We start from the raw sequence: 19,930 nt of genomic DNA, 5'->3' as shown, positions 1-19,930 counted from the left end.
GGACAGGCAGGCCGATGGCGATCTTCTTCCTGTTGGCTTCGTTTCCTCCGCCCAGGAGGGGCCGGCTGCCCTTGTCTTGGGGGCTGCATCGCAGGAGTCGCGGTAATGCCCTGTTGCATGGCGAATAGTTTGGGGCTTGCTGCACGTGCGAAGAGATGAAGGCGGAAGAGGAGCGGGTCGTCGCCGCTGCTGTCGCCCCTCTGCCCAAGCTGCTCTCTGCCCTCTTCTACGGAGCCTGCTCTTTCTTGATCGTTCTGGTGAACAAGGCGGTGCTGACTGCTTACAGGTGAGACGAGGAGCGCCTTGGATGGCAGTGGGGCGTCCTATAGGTGGAGCAAGACTAGTGCCCTTTAATTGGAAACCCATCTCCCCCCCCCCGCCCACAAAATGGATGTTCACTATTAGATATTGTGTACTAGATATATGACTGAGATTTCTTGCCGCGTCGTATTACCAGATGTTTGGTCGCAGTGTCGTCACTACTGCCTATCGGTCTTGCTCTTCGCTCCCATCCCGCCGCCCCCTCCCTGCGTTTCCCTAATTCCCCGCAGTAATAATAATATTTATTTCCGTCTCTTCCTTCCTGATCTCACAGTTGCATTTTGCAAGGTTTTCTGTGGTTCTGCGCTCTCAGGGCGGCCCATCAAAATAGCTGCTTCTTGGTGACAAGGTTCATTTCCAAAGTTCATTAGAACAAAGTTCTCAGGGCGACTAGCTGGAAAGGGAGAGTGGGGAGGAGGAGTTCTATTTGATCGTTCATTTATAGCCAATCTTTCTTCCCAACGAGGACCTGACACCCCCCACCCACCCCCGGCCTGAGAGTGTGTGACTGGCCCATGCACTTCATGGATGTATAGAGCCTGAAGAATTCTTTGTTCAAGGAAATTAATTCTTACGGGTGGCTTAAAGTTTTTTTGACATATCAGCAAATATACCAAATTTCATTACACAGTCACAATCATGTTTACTTGGAAGCCAGCCTTTTTTACTTGTTTCCAGGTACGTGAATGAACACTGAATTCACAAGTGATATTTTTAGCCCCTCTGACTGCAGCTGTTGGCATGTGTTCGGAAGAACAGGCAATTCTGAATGTGCTTATGGTGGGTGGGGGGGGAGTCAGTTTCACATCCTCACTTTGCCATGGAAGTTTGCTGGACGACTTGGGCCCATTGTTATCTTTCAACCCAACCTACCTCAGGGTTATTGATAAACAAAATTTTATCCACTCTCCTTGCAAATCTCAACGCAATCACTCTTAAGGTGGCCAAATTTTGTGCCTTGGCTCAGCTTCTAAGGAAACAAATTCTTCAGTACTTTTGTTAACTGCTTTGTATTGCTAAAATTAGTGCTTACCTAAGTTAATAATTTTCTATTGTTTTTATATGTTCTATTTGTATTTCTTTGGTGCACTTATGTTGGTGTTGGCTGATCTTGGATCATAATAAATGAAATGATGACAGGGTTAATAGGTTAAAATGAAGGAGGGAAAACCAACTATATTGGGGAGAAAAGCAACTATAAATATGTAAATAAATCAATACATGTGCTTGTAACATGGTTTCTGAATTGACTGATGGCTATGCAGAAAGATTGATTCATAACTACATTCTGTGTTTTAGAATTTACCTATGATTTTTGGCCTTGTAGGTTAACAGCTGTATGCTAGTAAAATATCTGGTGCCTCTGAGGTAATATTGCAGGCTGTGAACACCATAGACCTCCAATTCATCTCCCTTTTCTTTAGGTTGAACATCAAGAACCTGCTGGCAGAATCCAGCCGCAAGCTGAAAAATGATGAAACAGCATTAAAATCAGAGCCAGATTAGCTAAATAAATAGGTGTTTTGGGGGCCTCAAGTTTAGCAAGCATGGGGGGGTGGCGCAGGGTTTTGTTTGGACCAGAGCTCAGCCTTAGAAAGTTTGTTTTCAATGCTATTGGTTTGTGCCAGTGCCTAGAAGATCATGGCGGCCTTATGAGAATGTACAAATTGCCTTACGCTGGAGTCATCATAGCGTTCTTTCACACCTCTGGAATTAAGGGTCAGTCCATCCATATTCGTGTCTGTGGCTTCCAATCATGATGAAGACTTGGCTGGTTTTAGGAACTAAGGATTCTTGAAATCAAGAAAGGCATCTGGTAGTCTCTAGTTCCAGCTCCTGCCAACCTAGCAGTTCGAAAGCAAGAAATTGCAAGTAGATAAATAGGTTCCACTTCGGTGAGAAGGTAACAGCGTTCCGTGCCCCTTGGTGTTTAGTCATGCCGGCCACATGACCACGGAAACGTCTTTGGACAGCGCTGGCTCTTCGGCTTTGAAACGGAGATGAGCACCGCAACCCTAGAGTCGGATTCGACTGGCTTTCGAGCAAGGGAACCTTTACCTTTACTTTTTACTGGCAATGAACTTTGGAACAAAATAGAAATCAGGGAGAGTAGACTTCAGAGATATAGACAGCAGAACTGGAGGAATTGGTAGAAGACAGGGCAGCAGAACATGTTGCTGGGCTGTGGAAATACAGATTTGCCACCTCTGTGCACTTTCTGTAACAGGCTCACAGCTTTGGCAGGAGGGCCAAGGATCAGTTGCAGGGTGGACCCACCAGGAAGACAGACAAAATATGTATAAGCAAAATAGGACAGGGCTGGGGGGGGGAAATAAAATCCCCGTGTTTAGTGTTTTAAACTAAAGTTTTCCATTAGTGAGGGCTAGAGCCAAATAAGAACCTCAACAGCTTAAAAAAAGATCTATTCAGAACACTGAGAGTAATGGAAGCTAACAATAAGGGATTCCTAAGGATGCAGGTGGGAAAACTCAGTTGTGGATGAGTTTGCTAGTGAGATCAGCTGCTGTGTACTACTGACAATACTAGGCAAGTTTGGCCATTCATTTTGACTTGGAAGTGTAAACTTTAAACTGGTGATGCTGCTGTGATAACTACTTAAACTAGTTTTAAGTGGCAGTGTAGCTCCACTGTTAGGCAGCTCTCTCTGAAGTACTGTTCTGTCTCTGTATGATGAATAAGGTCACCAACTCAAGGTGACCTGGAATTCTCCTGGAGTTACAACTGATCTCCAAACTACCGAGACAAGATACCCTGCAGGAAATGGCAGCTTCAGAAGGTGGACTGTATGGCATCACATCGCTGCTGAGATCCCTCCCATTCCCAAATTCTGCCCTCCCCAGCCACCACCATCAAATCTCTAGGCATTTCCCAAGCTGGAGTTGGCAACCCTAATGTTGAAAGAGGAAGAAAATCATATGTTATTGAAGGAATAGGCTTTCTAAGCTACCAAAAAGTATATGGTAGCTTTCATTCATATGAATTCCCAATATTTCATACTGACTACTTGTTACATAGCTTTTTTACTATTGGCATAAAAATGTAGTGCTGAAAAGTTAGGTATTTTCATAATTCTACAATAACCCACCCCATATTGACATACACCACCTGTTTTCAACGTTAACATAAGGGGAGCTCAGTGGCCCATCTAGCCTGGCATCATGTTTCCCAGTGGCCAGCCCCATTAACCCAGAATGTCCACAGGCACAGAGAGCAAAGCCTCTCTCTGGTGTTGTTCCCAGCAACTGGTTCTCAGGCATATGCTGCCTCTGAAGATGGCTAATAATAGTTAAATATTCTCCATGAATTTGTCCAGTTTCCTCTCAAAGCGGTTTGAGCTGGTGGTTCTCTCCACATCATTGTTTATTTAGTGTACTTTTATTCTGCCCTTCCTCTTTTGAGTTTAAGGCGGCAGCGTACATGGTTTTCCCCTCCTCCATTTTATCATCACAACAGCTCCGTGAGATAGTTTAGTCTGAGACGGGGTGACTGGCTGAGGTCACTCAGTAAGGTTCACAGGTTTGAATGTGAATCTCCCAGTCTTATTCCAGCACACTAACTGCTATATAAGACTGGCTTATCTTTCAGTGGTTTCTTTTTTTTTAGTGAGTGTGTGTGTGTGTGTGTGTGTGTGTAAGTCATGGTTGACTTCTGGCAATCCCTAGTGGGGCTTTGACGTTTTGGAGAGGTGGCTTATTATTAGCTGCCTCTGCATCCCGGTCTCCCACTCAAGTATTTGCCAGGGTAGGCCCTGTTTAGCTTCCAAGATCTGACGAGATCGGACTTGCCTGGGCTGTCCAGGTCAGGGCTCTTTCAGTGGTTTCTGAAACACATTTATTCTTACTTTCTAGCGCAGAAGCAAGCACTGACATTTTAAATAACTTTAGGGTGATAAGTTTTGTATTTTGAAGAACTTTCTTTGTAGAATTTCAAGTAATGGATGTACATTAGCTTATTTTAAAAAGACGCTTAATACACTTTTTTCTTTATAGATTCCCATCTCCATTGTTTCTGGGAGTTGGACAGGTATGTTCAACAATTAAAGGTACTACACATCATTGAACTTGGTAAATAGGCCAATTTGGAGAACCAGGGTTGGCCATTGTTAATGAATTGGAGACTCTGTTTTGCATGATTGAGTTTTACTGACCTTTTTGAGAAATCATTGTGGATATTAACCAAATATCTAGCACTTATTTCTGCAGTCATGCCATTTTAGAGGTCCAAAAAGTTGGATAGGTTGAAGGGAGGAAGAAATGGTGAGTAGTTGTTTCCCCTTGCACACCATCTGATTGCTAATACATGTTTCAAGGTGTGTGTTAGTCACTGGGCAACTTTTTGATGCTTCTTCCATTCCAGAATAGCAGCACCTATTTAGGGTTAGCCTTAGTTACTGGAAATTGTGCAAACTAGGCTGAAAATTCTATATAGGGTTAGCCTTCACTGGAAATTGTGCAAACTAGGCTGAAAAAGAAGGTATTTAAAGACGCTGTTGCAGTGTAACAATACCATTCTTAGGTAGGGCAATAGAGTAAGTTGTCTCTGGTCCACCCCATCTGTGTATTCCAAATAGTATTTTGCCTTCGCTGCATGCCTGATTATGCCTTCTTTCTTTTTTAGATGGTGACCACGATTCTGATCTTGTATGTGTCAAAATTAAATAAAATCATTCACTTCCCTGATTTTGACAAAAATATCCCTAAGAAGGTAAGATATGCACTGATCTTAATTTGAGGGGTCGTTGGAATTCCCAAGATGTTATTGGTCCTTAAAGTCAGTAAGAGATAATCCTATTGTGGGTTGGGGCTGTGGGAGGGGGGACTGACTCCCCCCCATGCCATTCTTCCAGTTTAAAAAAAAATCCCCCAACTCCCTGGCTGCTTCATGTCATAGTACAGAAAAAAGACAAATATAGTTTTTATCTTCTTCCCCCCATTGGGGCTCACATTTGCTATAGCGAGGTATATGTTTGGGGATAGAAGAAAGAAAGGTTACATTGCCAGTTAGCTTCCAGGAAGATGCACGCTTCTAATCAGACATACAGAACTGGTTTTGTACCATGTAAACTTGTCTTTTGGAGATAGATAGCTAATATGTGCAAACAGTAGACAGAATCTTTAATTGCCACCTAGGCCCACGTTGACCAAATCTGTGTTGTGGCAAACATTGCCATTGGGAGCCCTCATACTCTGTTTAGCCAGGATCAGAAGTCTGACATTCCAAGTGGTTTTGTAGGGTTCTCACCCCCCCCCCCATTACCATGGGCCTTATCTTTAATTCTTGTGATATCAGTGTACCTTTATTGAAGCAAGAGAAGCTGCAGCAGTTTATCTTGATTACAACAAAGTGCACAAAATTGAATGAGTGTAATCATTGACAAAGGTTTACTTTTATATATATCTTTTTACAGTTACTGGATTGTAGCTAGTTGTATGAAGATGCTGTTGAAGTGTATTTCTTTCATAGTACTATGAAATGGATCAAAACTGACTGGTGGTCTCATTTTATTGCAGCTGTTTCCACTTCCTCTGATTTATGTTGGAAATCACATAAGTGGATTGTCAAGCACAAGCAAGCTAAGGTACAATAAAAACTAGATCATTAACCAACAATTTGGTTTTTATTTAAGTTTTGTGAGTAAAAGGTCTGAAGCTGAAGTCTGGGAATATCAGAGCTAGGACATGTTTCTCTCTACATTTGGAGAGAAGGTATATTACTATGTTGATAGACCGTGTGAGGAGTCTTGGGGTTTAAAAGCAGTTCACATATTAGTTGCTGCAGTTACGCAGAATTTGCACATCTTGTGCTTGGACAAATTATGATAAAATTAGCAATTCTGTTTACACCGCTCACCTTGGATCTGACCTTTCCTGAGCAGAGCCCACAGAAGGGATCTTTGCGGTTTTCTCCTTTTCTCCAGTCTCCCTCCCCACAAAAGGCTCTCTTGAAGATTGGGCATGAGCAACCCTTGAGAACAGTGTGGGATGAGGTACAAGAAATGGAAGTGGGGAATTCTCCCTCCCTTGAGCAAAACTTGCACCAGGAGGGGCAGTGCTGTCTGCTGACTTTACCTCTTTCCAGTGCTGCTACCTTGTGTCACTACTCACTGCTTTTCGGGGGCCCTTGGCTTTCAGGAACGAGTTTTGGGGGGTGAAAGAGGCTGGAGGCAGACAGGAAAGGCATCAAAGATCCCTTTCACAAACTTGTCTGCTTTGCTCAGAGGTCCAGTACATTATGTTTTGTATTTTGATATTTTCTTTTTTTGATTTAATGTGTGCCAGTCTGATTCACATATACTAAATTCATATATGTAGCCACTTGAAATGTAGAGGTGTAACAAATATGTTCTGCGCCATAAGCCATTGGTGTCCATAAAATCCACCTGAATTGGTATGCAGAATGGCAACATGAGGAGGCAGTGATGTTTGCCACGTGTAGGCTAGGAACCCACAATGACTTGTGGAGGGCATCTCCTCTCTTTTTCCCTTCCCTTGCCTAAGATCACCCAGTGAGTTCAACAGCAGAATGGCGATTTGAACCTGGGCCTCCAGATCCAAGCCTGAAAGTCCATCCCTTTGGCCACGTCCTGCAAATCATGTGGTTGCAAGTTGCCCAGTGGTTGCTGCTGGGCCAGGTCTGCCTTGTTTGCTCCAGTCTGTGGATTTAAGGATCCACAGATCTGGCCGTGTTGAGAGTATGTGTGTGTTTGCGTGTGTGTGTATCACAGATATTCAAAAAGAATTGAAAAACTGAATTTGAATGAAGAAATGGTTCTACCTTTTAGTGACAGAAACCAAAATTTGAAGGCTGGCAATAATATTGCAGCAATGACCACTAAGACTATTTGTTTCTTAAAACTAAAAGTGCTATTTTTATTATTTGGGGTGGTTTGACAAACCCCCCCCCCCCAAGTATTTAATTTAGATTTCAGGGTTTGTTTGTTTTTCGTGAACCTGGGGCTATTTTTATGTCTGCCTTGTTTGCTCCAGTCTCTGGATTTAAGAATCCACAGATCTGGCCATGTTGAGAGTATGTGTGTGTTTGTATGTGTGTGTATCACAGATATTCAGAAAGAATTGAAAAACTGAATTTGAATGAAATTAGGAAACGTATTAGCTTTTCAAAAATGTATGTTTATAGGGCCAGCTAATAATCACTGCCATAAACTTTGATGGTCATTAAGATTTCAGTAGGTCCTCAGAACTTCTCCCTGTGGCTCCCCTTCATGCTTCACATTAGTAACCGGTAACTGGTGTATGACGGATGGCCGGCTGATGGGACAACTTTTTCTTAGCACAGTTCAGAAATTCTGAGGATTTTTGTATTGCAGAGCACAAGTAACCTAAGGGTTACTTAAAAGTGGAGGTGCACTATCGCCCACCTGATCAAACCCTTGAGGCTGATCTTGAGATGGAGAAGGAAATAAAGGAGGTGACTAAAGCAGATAATTAAGGGGTTAGAGCACCTTCCCCATGAGGAAAGGCTAAAGGGTCTGGGACTTTTCAGTTTAGAAAAGAGACAACTAAGGGAGGACATGATAGAAGTTTATAAAATTATGCATGGGGTGGAAAGAGTTGACAAAGAGATATTTTCCCCCCTCTCTGGAAATACGGGGGCATCCAGTGAAGCTGATGGGCAGTAGGTTCAGGATAGACAAAAAAGGGTGATTAAACTTTATACAGAGAGTGATTAAAATGTGGAATTCGTGGCCAGGGGATGTAGTGGTGGCCACAGGAATAAACAGCTTTAAAGGGAGTTAGATAGATTCATGAAGGATAAGTCTATCAGTGGCCACTAGCCATGGTGACTGAGGAGAACCTCCACATTCAGAGGCACTAAACCTCTGAATCCCAGAGCCAGCAGGCAACATCAGGGGAAGACCTCGGCCTCTATGTCCTGTTGTTGGCTGTCCAGTGGAACTGTTTGGCCACTGTGTGAAACAGGATGCTAGACTAGATGGAGCATTGGTCTGATCCAGGAGGGCTCTTTTTATGTTCTTATGTTAAGTTTCTTTCTTTTTTTAAGTCTCATTTCCAGCAATACTGTTGTCTAATCAGCCTTTGGTGTCAGTCTGACATTTGGCTGTAAGAGAGGCTGAGAATTTGTCCAGGCTGAGTCTTAATGCTAGCCTGATTATGTCATCCTCAATTCAACAAAAATAGATAAGAACTAATAAAAGAGCTTGCAACTGACCTAACCTAGGTTTATTTGTGTTTTTTTAAAAAAAACAGCTTGCCAATGTTTACAGTCCTTAGGAAGTTTACCATTCCACTTACATTACTGCTGGAAGTCATGATACTTGGGTAAGTATTTGACACTCATTTTTTAAATACCTCTGAAGTCTAACTGATCAAATAATTTTTTGTGGTATTGGGTCAGAATGCTTAGATGGGTGATTTTTCCCCCCTGGCTAGTAGAATTCGAAATAAATATTTGGAATCTTTGGAATACTTGCCAGGAAAAAAGAAATTAGCTGTTTCAGTTTGTGGGAAACAAGAAATTTGTGGCCAAATAACTGGTTGATTAGTTGTACTGAATATATGAGAATTAGCCACCACACCTTGCCACTTACCTGTGTTTTGGCCCCTTACCGTTACTAGGTCATAGTGCTGGAGCCCCAGCTGGCACACAGTTCTCAAAGGTATGGTCAGAATCTAGGTATAACCCTTCACCTTACCAGTCTCCTTCTTTTCTGTCCTTGCATTTACTTTTTAGCCCAGCTGCATTTTCTCAGTGGAGCTGTGTCCACTCTCCCTGTTGTTCTGTCAGGTTCCTAACTTTGAGCTCCCTGCCTTTTGTGTCCCGCTTCCTTTAACCATACCATCTTGGCCAGCCTCCTTTGTGTTCCTGTCTCTCAGCCTTCTGCATGCAGTCTTTTCAGGCAGTAAATGCCGTGAGATTATTTCAGAGTTCCCTCTGGCTTCAACATCCAGTTTCATCTGCCATTTTTCTTCATGTCTCCAACCAATAACCTTTCCTCAGGTTCTGGTTTTTCAGTTCATTAATTACACCACCCCTTTTCATCAGCTGCATTTATAGTCTTGCCATTCCTTAGCTTTTCTACCACCTGAGACAACTTCTCAGTCCTCAGTGTACAATGATACCTCTTACCCTAAGGCCAGCATAGGATATGCAATTTTCCCTTTCCTCACGTAAGATGGATTGCAAACCTTCTTTGCTCCCTGAGTAATTTGAATGTTTGTAAACATTGCACATCACACCTGTTCAGCCATTCCATGTTCACTATTGCAAGCACACGGTGATAGATATTATTATGTGTCTTGGTCTGGTTGGTTCCTTATTCTTATTCTGGAGTTAGAAAATGATTTTCTCCTCTTAAGGTCAAAATGCAAGTGGATTTCACCTACATTTTAGGGAAAATGGGTTTCCCTTTCCTATGAAGCATCAGTCATGTGCGAAGATACCTTATTTGTTAAAACATTCTTACCTCTCCGCTCACCTAATCAAATGGCAGCTTAGAAATTCAAGTGTGAGCCACACTATCCAAGCACATTAAAACTGATTAGGGTTAGGACAATGGTGCATGCATGCTAAAGAGGAAGTTCAATTGAAATCAGTGAGAGTTATTTCCATGTAAAGATGTATAGGATTGTGATGGGCTTGTTCATAAAGGCCAACTTTTTCTTACCTAGCGCAAGAGAAAATGTAATTTAAACTCCAAATCAATACTCTTCATTATGAAAAAAGTCCTTTAAAGGACTCGGCTGCCCCCAGTCCCTGTTGTGTAGTTTTGAAAAAAATGGTATAGCACTTCAGGGAATCGTAGCTCCTCATGGCCACTGGAGCTCATGCCCCCTTAGCAAATCTGTGCAAGAACTCAAAATGTTGAGTTGGCTTAGATTTTACAGTTCTGCAGGGCCTGCAAGACAGAGCTCTCCCGCCAGGCCTTCAGTTGAGGCAGCGGGTATCCAATTCAATCTGGCCTCCCCCTCCCCTTCCCCCATGAGTCGCTTTTATGTGTCTGTTGAAGTATAATTTATTTTAAAGTATCAGTGTTTTATTTCTTTTATTGTATTTATTGTGTGTATTTTGTTATTCTGTTTTTGTGATGTGAATCGGCACTCAGCAGATTATGATAGGCTGGAACCCGCCCTGAGCCTGCTTTGCAGGAAGGACAGGATATAAATTGAAGGAAATAAATACATTTATTTAATTCTGGGTATAAGCTTTTGTGTGCATCCACACTTCTTCAGATACATTGAGACAGTTTTCCTCGAGCCTTACATATAGGTAGAGAGAGTGTGAGGAGGGGTTAGTTGCCTGGAAGGGCTAGTTAGAAACAACATGTGTAAGTAACTGAGTGATAAGTATAGCTGGGGTTGGATGAAAGCAATTGGTAAAACCTGTGAACGGCAGCAAATTAGCATACAAATACAAGAGTTAACAAACAGATGTGAGAACTAAGGTGCCACTGGACTCAAACTTAGTTCTCATAGCTATTTGTTAACTCTTGTATTTGTATGCTGATTTTCTGCCCTTCACAGGTCTTACCAACTGCTTTAATTCGATCTCAGCTTAATTTATCACCCAGTTACTTGTGCATCTTGACTTTAACTAGGCCTTCCTGGCAACTACCCCCCCCTGACCCTCTCTCTACCTACGTGTAAGGCTTGAGGAAAACTGTTTCAATGTATCTGAAGAAGTGTGCATGCACACGAAAGCTTATACCCAGATTAGAAAGAGAGATTGCTGAATTGCAACTGATAACGAAACCCAAGACAGTGCATCCTCCTGGACTGAATTACCAATGCTGATTTATCCATGCCTGCTACCTCTCAGCATATCATAACTAATCCAATCATGCCTGCTATTGTCATTCACCTGGTGTTGTCATTTGGCATCTGAAATCATTCCTCTTTCCAATATAGAGGACAGATGGACTCACAGTCTAGCTGTATCTAAAGAAGTGAGCAGTGACTCACAAAAGCTCATATACTGCCACAAATTTTGTTAGTCTTTAAGGAGCTACTGGACTCTTGATCTTTTTTCCCTGATATTGTCTGTCTTTATAGGAAGCAGTATTCATCGAGTGTTGTACTAAGTGTGTTTGCAATCCTCCTTGGGGCTTTCGTAGCAGCTGGGTAAGACTTTAAACCATTGGCTTTTGCTCTTTGAGTGTACCCAAGGATGCCTTCTCAAAGACAATTGCAGATATTCACCTAGAAAATGTTACATTGCAACATTCTTTTATCCCAGTCATCAAAACAGTCTCTGTTAGATAATTGATGAAGGGGAAGACATGGGATTCTGCACAAATTATCCCAGATTTTGAAACTAGAAGAGGGAAGAGCAATTTAATTAACTGAATTTGTCCTTGGAATAAATGTAAGTTGAAAATATATCAACTTTGTTTTGATTGCACAGTTCTCTTCCAGGATTGGAGTTCTTTTATTCCAATCTTCTTGCCACTGACTGAGGAAGAGGCTGGGATTCCCTGAATGTTGGGTCAGCCTGGACAGTCCAGTACACAGTTAATCATGTTTAAGTTGAAATAAAGCATGTTTCTACTGAATATGGTCTGGGTGCAGAGAGAGAGAGAGAGAGAGGATAATGATACCGGTGCACAGAGAGAACTAGGGCCAGGCTTACCAGCTGGCCTAGAGAGAAAAATGTCCTGTCTTTTTAATAGAAGCTGAATGGGATCTTGCCATGAAAAGCATCAACTGTCCATTTCCACATATGAAGCCTCTTTAAAGAGACACCAAATGAAGAAGTGTCATGCCTTGCGAAGCAGAATTGCCTTTCAGGGTTTTTTTACTTCAGGATACTGACACCTAAATACTTGACACACCTTTTTGTTTTTTAAAAAAACCCTTCCTGTACATTTAAAGTTTTGTTATCTGGGCACTCATGGGACATGGGGGTTGCCAGATAATCAAATATGCTGGATGCTCAAGCGAATGCTCTGCCCCTTCCCCCCCTACCCAAAGGAATCCTCAGTGACCAAATCCCACCCAACTAGGAATGGCGTGATGACACGTTTCATACTTAGCAGGGCTTTCCCCCTTCCCCCTCCAGCCACAGAGCCATCTTGTGCAACAGACAGATAAGCAGGCCAGTTGCCCAGCTGGATCCGGTACAGCTGGATCCTGGCCACTTGAGGCAAGCTGAGGGGGCAGGAGGTACAAGAATGACATCCCTGGCCCAGCAATGACCAGAGGCATCGAGCTGGCCAGCTGGAGATACTGCCCATCAGTATCAAAAGATTTTATTATGTGGCTGGGGAGCGAGGGGCTTTTTGAAACACACAAGTCTAAGTTTCCCTTCGGTGATAGACACCAGTTACACAGTATTTTTTTAATCAACGCTTGTACAGCATTAACATCAATTAAAAACTAACTTTGGATGCATGTGGCTTGCCATTGTACTGCATGTCACGTACATGCAAAATGGCAAATAAAAAAAATGGATGCAAATAAATGAGAGGATATTACCCTTAGCAAAGTATTGTCTTAGTCATCTGTCTCCCACTGCTTCTTGCACATTTGCTGAGTGGTGGGGATGTTACAGGTTTAATATTTATCACTGGGGAAAGTTGAGCATAATTAATTGGAAAAATGTCTTAAATATAGAAGTGGTTAGAGGTAGGAAGCAGAAGATCCAAAGTAACAGAAGGTCTTCTCACAATCTGCTGAACAACCTCTGTTAGTTTCTGTGGAGCTCACCCAAGAATGCCACAAGCTCCACTGAATTTGACAGCGATTCAGCTATAGTTCTTGTTAGATTATGTTACTAGCCAGTTGCTGGGCGTTCCTTTTTTCTTAGTCTGATCTTAGTTTTGGCTGTATGGAACACTGAAGTAATTATTGAAAACGTTGCCAGGAATGAATCAAAGTAAACCCTGAGTAAAATGTCGAGTAGAATTGTGTAGTGTTGTTGTTTTTTACTGCTCTAAATGCTTGAGAATTTGCTGTTTTGTGTTGACAGGTTTATAATACTTAAATGATTTGTGGAGCTACCCCAGAACACATAACTGTACAAACAAAGACGCTACCATTGGGGCCTTTTAAAAAATGCTTTTCTCTCTACATACTCTCTTTTAGATCTGATCTGGCTTTCAGTTTGGAAGGCTATGTTTCTGTGTTGCTGAATGATATTTTCACTGCTGCAAATGGCGTTTACACAAAGCAAAAAATTGACCCCAAGGTAATTTTACAGGGTTTTCATTTGTCCTCCTGTCCTAGCATTTCCATCAGTGCTAGAAAAAATATTTTAGAAGCCATAGGGTTTTCATTTGTCCTCTATCCTAGCATTTCCAGCAGTGCTAACATTTTGTTGCACGACTTTATTAATCAAAACATGAGCATGTCTTCCGTCAGTGCTAGAAAAAATATTTTAGAAGCCAGCTATGCATTTATAGATTCCATGTCAATATCCTGCGGCGGGAACATTGAAATTATCAGGCTCTTGGGTGACCTGGCAGTTTCCAAGCCTTGACATGCCTTTTGGTAACTGTCTATTTTTTAAGAAGCTGAAGTATCTGAAGGGAGCCCATTAGGGTGGGGTCAGCTAGATCAGGATATATACTGTGATTACAAGCTTCTTCAATGTTTGGAACTCTGTTGAGATGATTATTTTGCAAGCAGTGATTTAATACACATCTGTGAGTAGATTAGTATATACAGGGGTCTTGTTGTAGAAAAAGAGCTGCCGGAGCTCATTAGCATAACTCATTAGCATAACTTATTTGCATATGCCACGCCCCCTGACATCACCGGAAGTGACAGAAAGCCACACCCCCTGACATCACCGGAAGTGTGTCAGAAGGCCCGGCTACTTACCCTCCTGCTTCATCCTCATTCCCAAACGGAATGAGGATCGAAGCAGAGGGCGGGGTAAAGAAGGGGGCGGGGCTTCACCACGTGACCGCCCCGCCCCCTAGAGGTTCTCTTCTGGAGCTCTGTACCTGAGAGCTCCCCCCCGACTAGAGCCCTGAGTATATACATGAAGCTGCCGTATACTTAGTTCTTTGGTCTGCCAAGGTCTGTATTGTGTGTATTGTCTGTTTCAACTGGCAGCAGCTCCTTAGGGGCCCCAGGTAGAGGTCTTTCACATCAACAACCCCTGATCCTTTTACTTGGAGATGCTAGGGATTGATCCTGGGACAACCGCTGAGCACCCACCCCTCCCTAGAAGTGTGTGTCACATAAATGCATATTTATAGGCACTGTAGACAGGCAGAGTAATGTAGTACAGTTATTAATTTTGTTTCCCACTCCTGCTGGCATTAGGTAATATTTGAGATTTTAGTAGAAAAATCTCCAAGTAGTTTAATGCTCTTTAATTAGCTTGCCAATTAAACAAGTGTGTCTGTTTTATACAGGAGCTGGGAAAATACGGAGTCATTTTTTATAATGCCTGTTTTATGGTAATTCCAACAGTTCTCATCAGTTTTTTCACTGGGGACTTCCAGCAGGTAAGTGGCATGTACAAAACACAGGATGGAACCATAATTCATTATTTCCATGGAATATAATCCCCAGAGTGTGGTTTCAAGTGACCGTTTGAAGCCTGGGAGCTTTTCCAAAAAGTGCAGCTAGACAGATTGCTAATCGTAGACCAACATTACTCTGACTACCAAATGAAGCAAGGTGTTGGTGTACCCAGCAACTGGAGAAGTGAATGCATGTTTGTGGTTGCCTGACCAGATGTCTCTGATCACTGGCTCCCCACTTGGGAATGATCACATAGATGTTTTTAATCTGTGGTCATGCTGCAGGTAGCTGCTTAAAACTGGCTTTGGCTCATTCTCTGTATTTAGGGCCACACCCAAATAATATTCATTCTACCACTTTGCTATTGATTTCAAGGAAATTATGGAGAATTCTCAAGGCTGGCAACATTCTGACCATGAGGAGCCAGCTGACTTGGAATTTAAAGCAATTAATTGTAAATATATCATTTGTAACCAGTATCTTAATTTATAATCATTTTCCGTCTATTAAAAAAGTAAGCCTGGCTTGGATCCAGATTCCTGTGAGCAGAGCAACATAGCATTTTCCCCTCTCCCATTCATACTGGTCCTTTGAGCCCCCCAGGAATTCTGCTTCTAGGCATTAGAGACCCCTAGCAAACAATGTGGTAGGCAAAGTGAGGGTCTGCAATGGGAATCAGCAGATATTCTCTCTGTCAACAGAAACACTGTTCCGCTAGTAAAAGTGCCATGGGACTGGTGAAACGATGGGAATCAGCAGATATTCTCTCCCTTCCTCTGTCAACAGAAACACTGTTCCACTAGTAAAAGTGCCATGGGACTGGTGAAAGAGCACCATTCGGATTAAGAACATAAGAAGAGCTCTGTTGGATCAGACCAGTGGTCCAGCTAGTCCAGTATCCTGTCTCACACAATGGCCAAACAGTTCCTCTGGACAGCCAACTACAGGGCATAGAGTGCTGGCACTGGGATTCAGAGGGTTACTGCCTCTGAACATGGAGGTTTCCCTCAGTCACCATGGCTATTAGCTACTGATAGACTTATCCTCCACGAATCTAACTTTTAAAGGGGTCTGTTCCTGTGGCCATCTCTACATCCCCTCCTCCTGAACAGCTGTTGGCTGTTTAAAAGGGCCCTGTACCTGGATGCGCAGCTACAGTTACTTCTCTGACTAGGGATCTGTGTGCAGAATCTTGCATTTGCACACCCAAGTGTCCTTAGTTGTATTGAGGTATGAACTTGCAGGGAATTCTTTATCAGAAGTCATCTTGTAAGCCATGTAAATGCTGAGTAACGACACTATAAGTATGTCATCAGTTAAATATCTGAAATGTCTATTTTTTCATTCACTAGGTCACTGCTTTCAAGCAGTGGACCAATGTTTTATTCATTGGACAATTTCTGCTTTCCTGTATACTGGGGTAAGACATCTTTTCAAGTAAACAAGGAATGGCTGGTGCAGTTTTGCATCTCTTGAAGCTACTCTTGGCCTTCATATAGCCAGCAGTCTGAGATAACAGCAAACAACTGCAACAAGTGAAGAAAGAAAACAATGTACTCATTGTCCAGTGCTTGCACGATGTCTTGGCACCTATTTGGGAATTATTCTTCATGGGGGAGCAAAGATAATTTCCATGTTATTCATTTCTGTTATAGGAAATGTCACTAGTTCTTCATCTTATTTGGCTTCTGTGCCCCCTTCCAGCATTGAAGGGTTATAAAGATGCAAAGTAACATCCTTAATTTTGCCACTGTTTTAGTATATCGAATGCTGCTAATAATGCAATCATAAGCAGAGTGCCACCATCCTAGGGGCAGAGGTAGATGATATGGTGTCCTCAGGGAAACTGCAGCCATTTTACCTTAGGAGTTATTTTGCTTTTAAAAAGCCATGCAGGCCTAATCCTGCTCAGGACCACAGAATGGGGAGGCACCTGTCTTCTTTCTCCCCAACAATTTCAGGAGCCCCATGGGTGTGGGAGAAGGCTGCAGCCCCCACCCCCCCACACTTGTGGTCCTGAACACGATTGGGGCCCCATGGCATTTTTAATCAGGATAATTCCTGGAGTGCAATGGTTATGGTGTCCTGAGGGTGCTGTATCATGTAGTTGTACCCTGAGTCCATTGAAGTCAGTGGACTTAGAAAGTATAACTTTTCTTAAGACTGTAAGTCGTGTGGCAGTTTCTGATCATGTTTCACATGACAATGTGGAAATTGCTGTGGCATTGCATAATTTATTTAGGCCTTCAGAAGAATCTCTTCTTGGATTACACTGTGGCAGAAATTTTGTCTTTTTTCAAAACATCTAGTATACATAGCCATGTCCAAGATGGACACTGACTATTGCTATGTGAACATCAGTGTGCAGCCATGATGATAATAAGGTTGTAATTTTATTGGAGGAGGGATAATCTTACTTTCTGGAAGGGAAATGCTGGCTGTTAAGATACAATTCTGTGCTTTAGGTTTCTTCTGATGTATTCTACGGTTCTCTGTAGCCACTATAATTCTGCCCTCACAACCACAGTGGTTGGTGCTATCAAGGTAAGTGAACCAGGGATGGAATGAAGCTGGGTGAGCATGTCAGAACTAGCCATGGAAACTGTGAAGCAGTCTTGTATCTGTTTTGTTGTGTCCAACTTTAAACGGTTCATTTCATTGTCTTGATGGTAGTGCATCATTAGCTGTTAAGGAGAGTTTAATTGGAAGGGCTGTCCTGTATAGAAGGTGTTTTTGAGGGAAGATGTGCATTTTTTATTGAGTTGGGGAATAGGGTAGCGGTAATGAAAAAGGGGCTGAACATGTGGTTTTGGTGAGTGGTAGGCATACTGGACCTGTAGGACAAACTGGAGAGCTGAGCCGAGGCATCTTCTTCCCATTTTACAAGTTAGCCCCCTCATGGCAATTAGAATGAGCTTTTTCATTTGGAAACTTTTGTGTTTGAAAGGACACAAAAAGTGGTATGATGGAGACCAGATTTCATCTATCCACCATGGGGGGTGGCTCTGCAAACTAAGGCAAGCATGGTATTATTCACTGACCATTTCTCCAAGAAGAACATTTGATGTGTCAGTTGGAGGGTGACTTTCTCATGTGTAACAATTAACTAAAGTGATGTTACTGATGACACTATTTTTTAACTCAGTGAATGGGTGAAAAATAAATACATTTATGTTACTATTCAATGGAAATCTAGCCCTCTTAGAAAATTTGGAATCTGGCTGTTAAAAAAATTGAGTTTATTGATTGAATACAAATATAAATGACTACAGTCTGAAACAGCAAAACATAGTAAAGTAGGATGATCACCATCATCACCCATTGACCTGGTTAAATCAATCAAAGGAAAATCAGGGTGGTTTCTTTTAGTGTTTGTAAATTCTTATCTTAAGAAGCACATGTAGAAACACGATGCTGATAAGAGGCTAACTGGAGTGATCACTTTTTGTTTGCAGAATGTGTCCATAGCATATATCGGAATGCTGGTTGGTGGAGACTACATCTTTTCTGTGTTGAACTTCATAGGGCTCAATATCTGGTGAGCATAGTTTGGAATCCATGTCACAGTCTTATACGTGTCTGGCATAGATGTCTGATTTTGTGTGTGCCTTCTCTTTTAGCATGGCAGGGGGACTGAGATACTCATTTCTAACGATACAGGGACAGGACAGCCCTAAGCACCCAACAGATGAAGAAAATCTAATGCCCATTGCCAAGAGCTAGCAAAATGAAGTTATATGAAAAGCCAGAAGAATGCCTGCTCTGGTGGAAATCAGGCAAGCACATGCAGGAATGGGACCAGAATAAGACTGAATCTACCTCACCGCGTATTGTGGCCCAAGGCATCATCGGCTGGGACCGAATTTGACATCTGGAAAGCAGTAGTCAGCAGATGTGCTTGATTCTTACGTATCAGGATGCAATAATGCAGTATTTTTGCACTCTCCTTGAGACAGCTAGCAAGTTAGGTGATACTTTGTTCCTGCACAGAAAATTCTTGTGTTTAGCTAAATCCAATTTTTCCCCTAATTTTACATTGTCAGAGCTCTTAACTGTCAAAATGCTCTCATTTAAATACATTTGATTTGCTGCTAAGTTATCTCGTTGTTGACTGTGGAATCTAGAATAAAATGCTAGCTTAAACTATAAGAAAGGTTTAGAGGTGTGCAAACAGAATTGTCAAGTTGCTGCTCTTTCCAAAAGTGAGCACACTTCTACAGCCTGTTCAGAGCTTAATGTGTTGCTCGACTTACAGGTAGCTGGCTGATGCATCGTCTTTTCTTGTGGCTCCATCCGCCTCTATAATGGTACAGCTCAAAGTGCAGCGAGTACTCATGCAGAAGCCTTATCTCCTGGGTCAACCCCTGCTGTACTACAGGGTCTTAAAGTGCACAGCCTGTATCATCCCAGGAATGTCCCCACCAGCCTTTTTTGTGCACTTCCTTGTACACATAGCTAAGTACTGACTGCCCTAAAAGCACATCTGATACCGGAAATATGTTGTGCCTTAAATGCCTTGAAGTCAACCTTGCACTCTCTGTATGGAATAAGGGCTTCTTCTCTTATCATGGCAGTTGTGTTTCCTTAATTCTCTCTGTGATGCTATTACTGTTGGTGAAATCAAAGCCTTCTTCCAGTCATCTGTTCTGTACTGTCACAGCCTTCCATCTTTGGCTTAGTTGAGAGAAAGCAATGAGAGAAAGCCAAGAGAGCACGAAAAGTTATGAAAGAGAGCTGTGCAGATGCCCTAAAACACATTTTCAAGAACGTTCCCTTTTAATGCCACGCACTGCTTGTTGATGATGACTGGGATGTGCAAACCCAGGACATTCTGGACAGGTGGCATAAAATGATATTAAAAAGATGCCCTGTTGTTGACCAAGGACAGGATGGCTGTTCAAAACTCATCTGTTCAGTAGGATTTTTACTTAAGCTCTGTATTCTGTTTAAGATTTATTTAGCCATGAGGTGGAACTAGGGTGAGCTGTATTCTGTGCATGGAGGAGATAAGATCATGACTTCTGGCACAAATATACTGTCTGGTATTTAGCACATTAACAGTTGCTGTCAAGGTTGCAAACTGCTATGTGTTGCATCCTTGTTTCTGGACGATGCACTTGGACTTCTGACCTGCC

The 19,930-nt window shown here is 42.3% G+C and overlaps 1 protein-coding gene across 1 annotated transcript; it reads left to right on the top strand.

Moving 5' to 3' along the window:
* Window positions 1–19,671, top strand: SLC35D2 (solute carrier family 35 (UDP-GlcNAc/UDP-glucose transporter), member D2). Its single transcript, XM_015412669.1, has 12 exons — window positions 1–286; window positions 4,332–4,365; window positions 4,960–5,046; window positions 5,853–5,920; window positions 8,571–8,642; window positions 11,373–11,441; window positions 13,404–13,506; window positions 14,684–14,776; window positions 16,148–16,215; window positions 17,261–17,339; window positions 18,251–18,333; window positions 18,416–19,671. The coding sequence occupies exons 1-12, from the start codon at window positions 156–158 to the stop codon at window positions 18,516–18,518; spliced, it is 990 nt and encodes a 329-aa protein (XP_015268155.1). The 5' UTR covers window positions 1–155; the 3' UTR covers window positions 18,519–19,671.
* Window positions 19,672–19,930: the final 259 nt, after the last annotated feature.

This window comes from Gekko japonicus, unplaced genomic scaffold (assembly GCF_001447785.1).
Source record: "Gekko japonicus isolate JY-2015 unplaced genomic scaffold, Gekko_japonicus_V1.1 scaffold355, whole genome shotgun sequence".
NCBI classification, from domain to species: domain Eukaryota; kingdom Metazoa; phylum Chordata; class Lepidosauria; order Squamata; family Gekkonidae; genus Gekko; species Gekko japonicus.
Note: the sequence above shows the minus strand (reverse complement) of the source record. Positions and strands in the feature narration are given on the sequence as shown.

Excerpts from the sequence above, each read along its gene's own strand:
- SLC35D2 (XM_015412669.1), top strand. The coding sequence starts at position 156 with ATGAAGGCGGAAGAGGAGCGGGTCGTCGCCGCTGCTGTCGCCCCTCTG. Across the intron at positions 287-4,331 it reads GCGGTGCTGACTGCTTACAG|ATTCCCATCTCCATTGTTTC; the intron begins GTGAGACGAGGA and ends TTTTCTTTATAG. Across the intron at positions 17,340-18,250 it reads CAGTGGTTGGTGCTATCAAG|AATGTGTCCATAGCATATAT; the intron begins GTAAGTGAACCA and ends TTTTGTTTGCAG.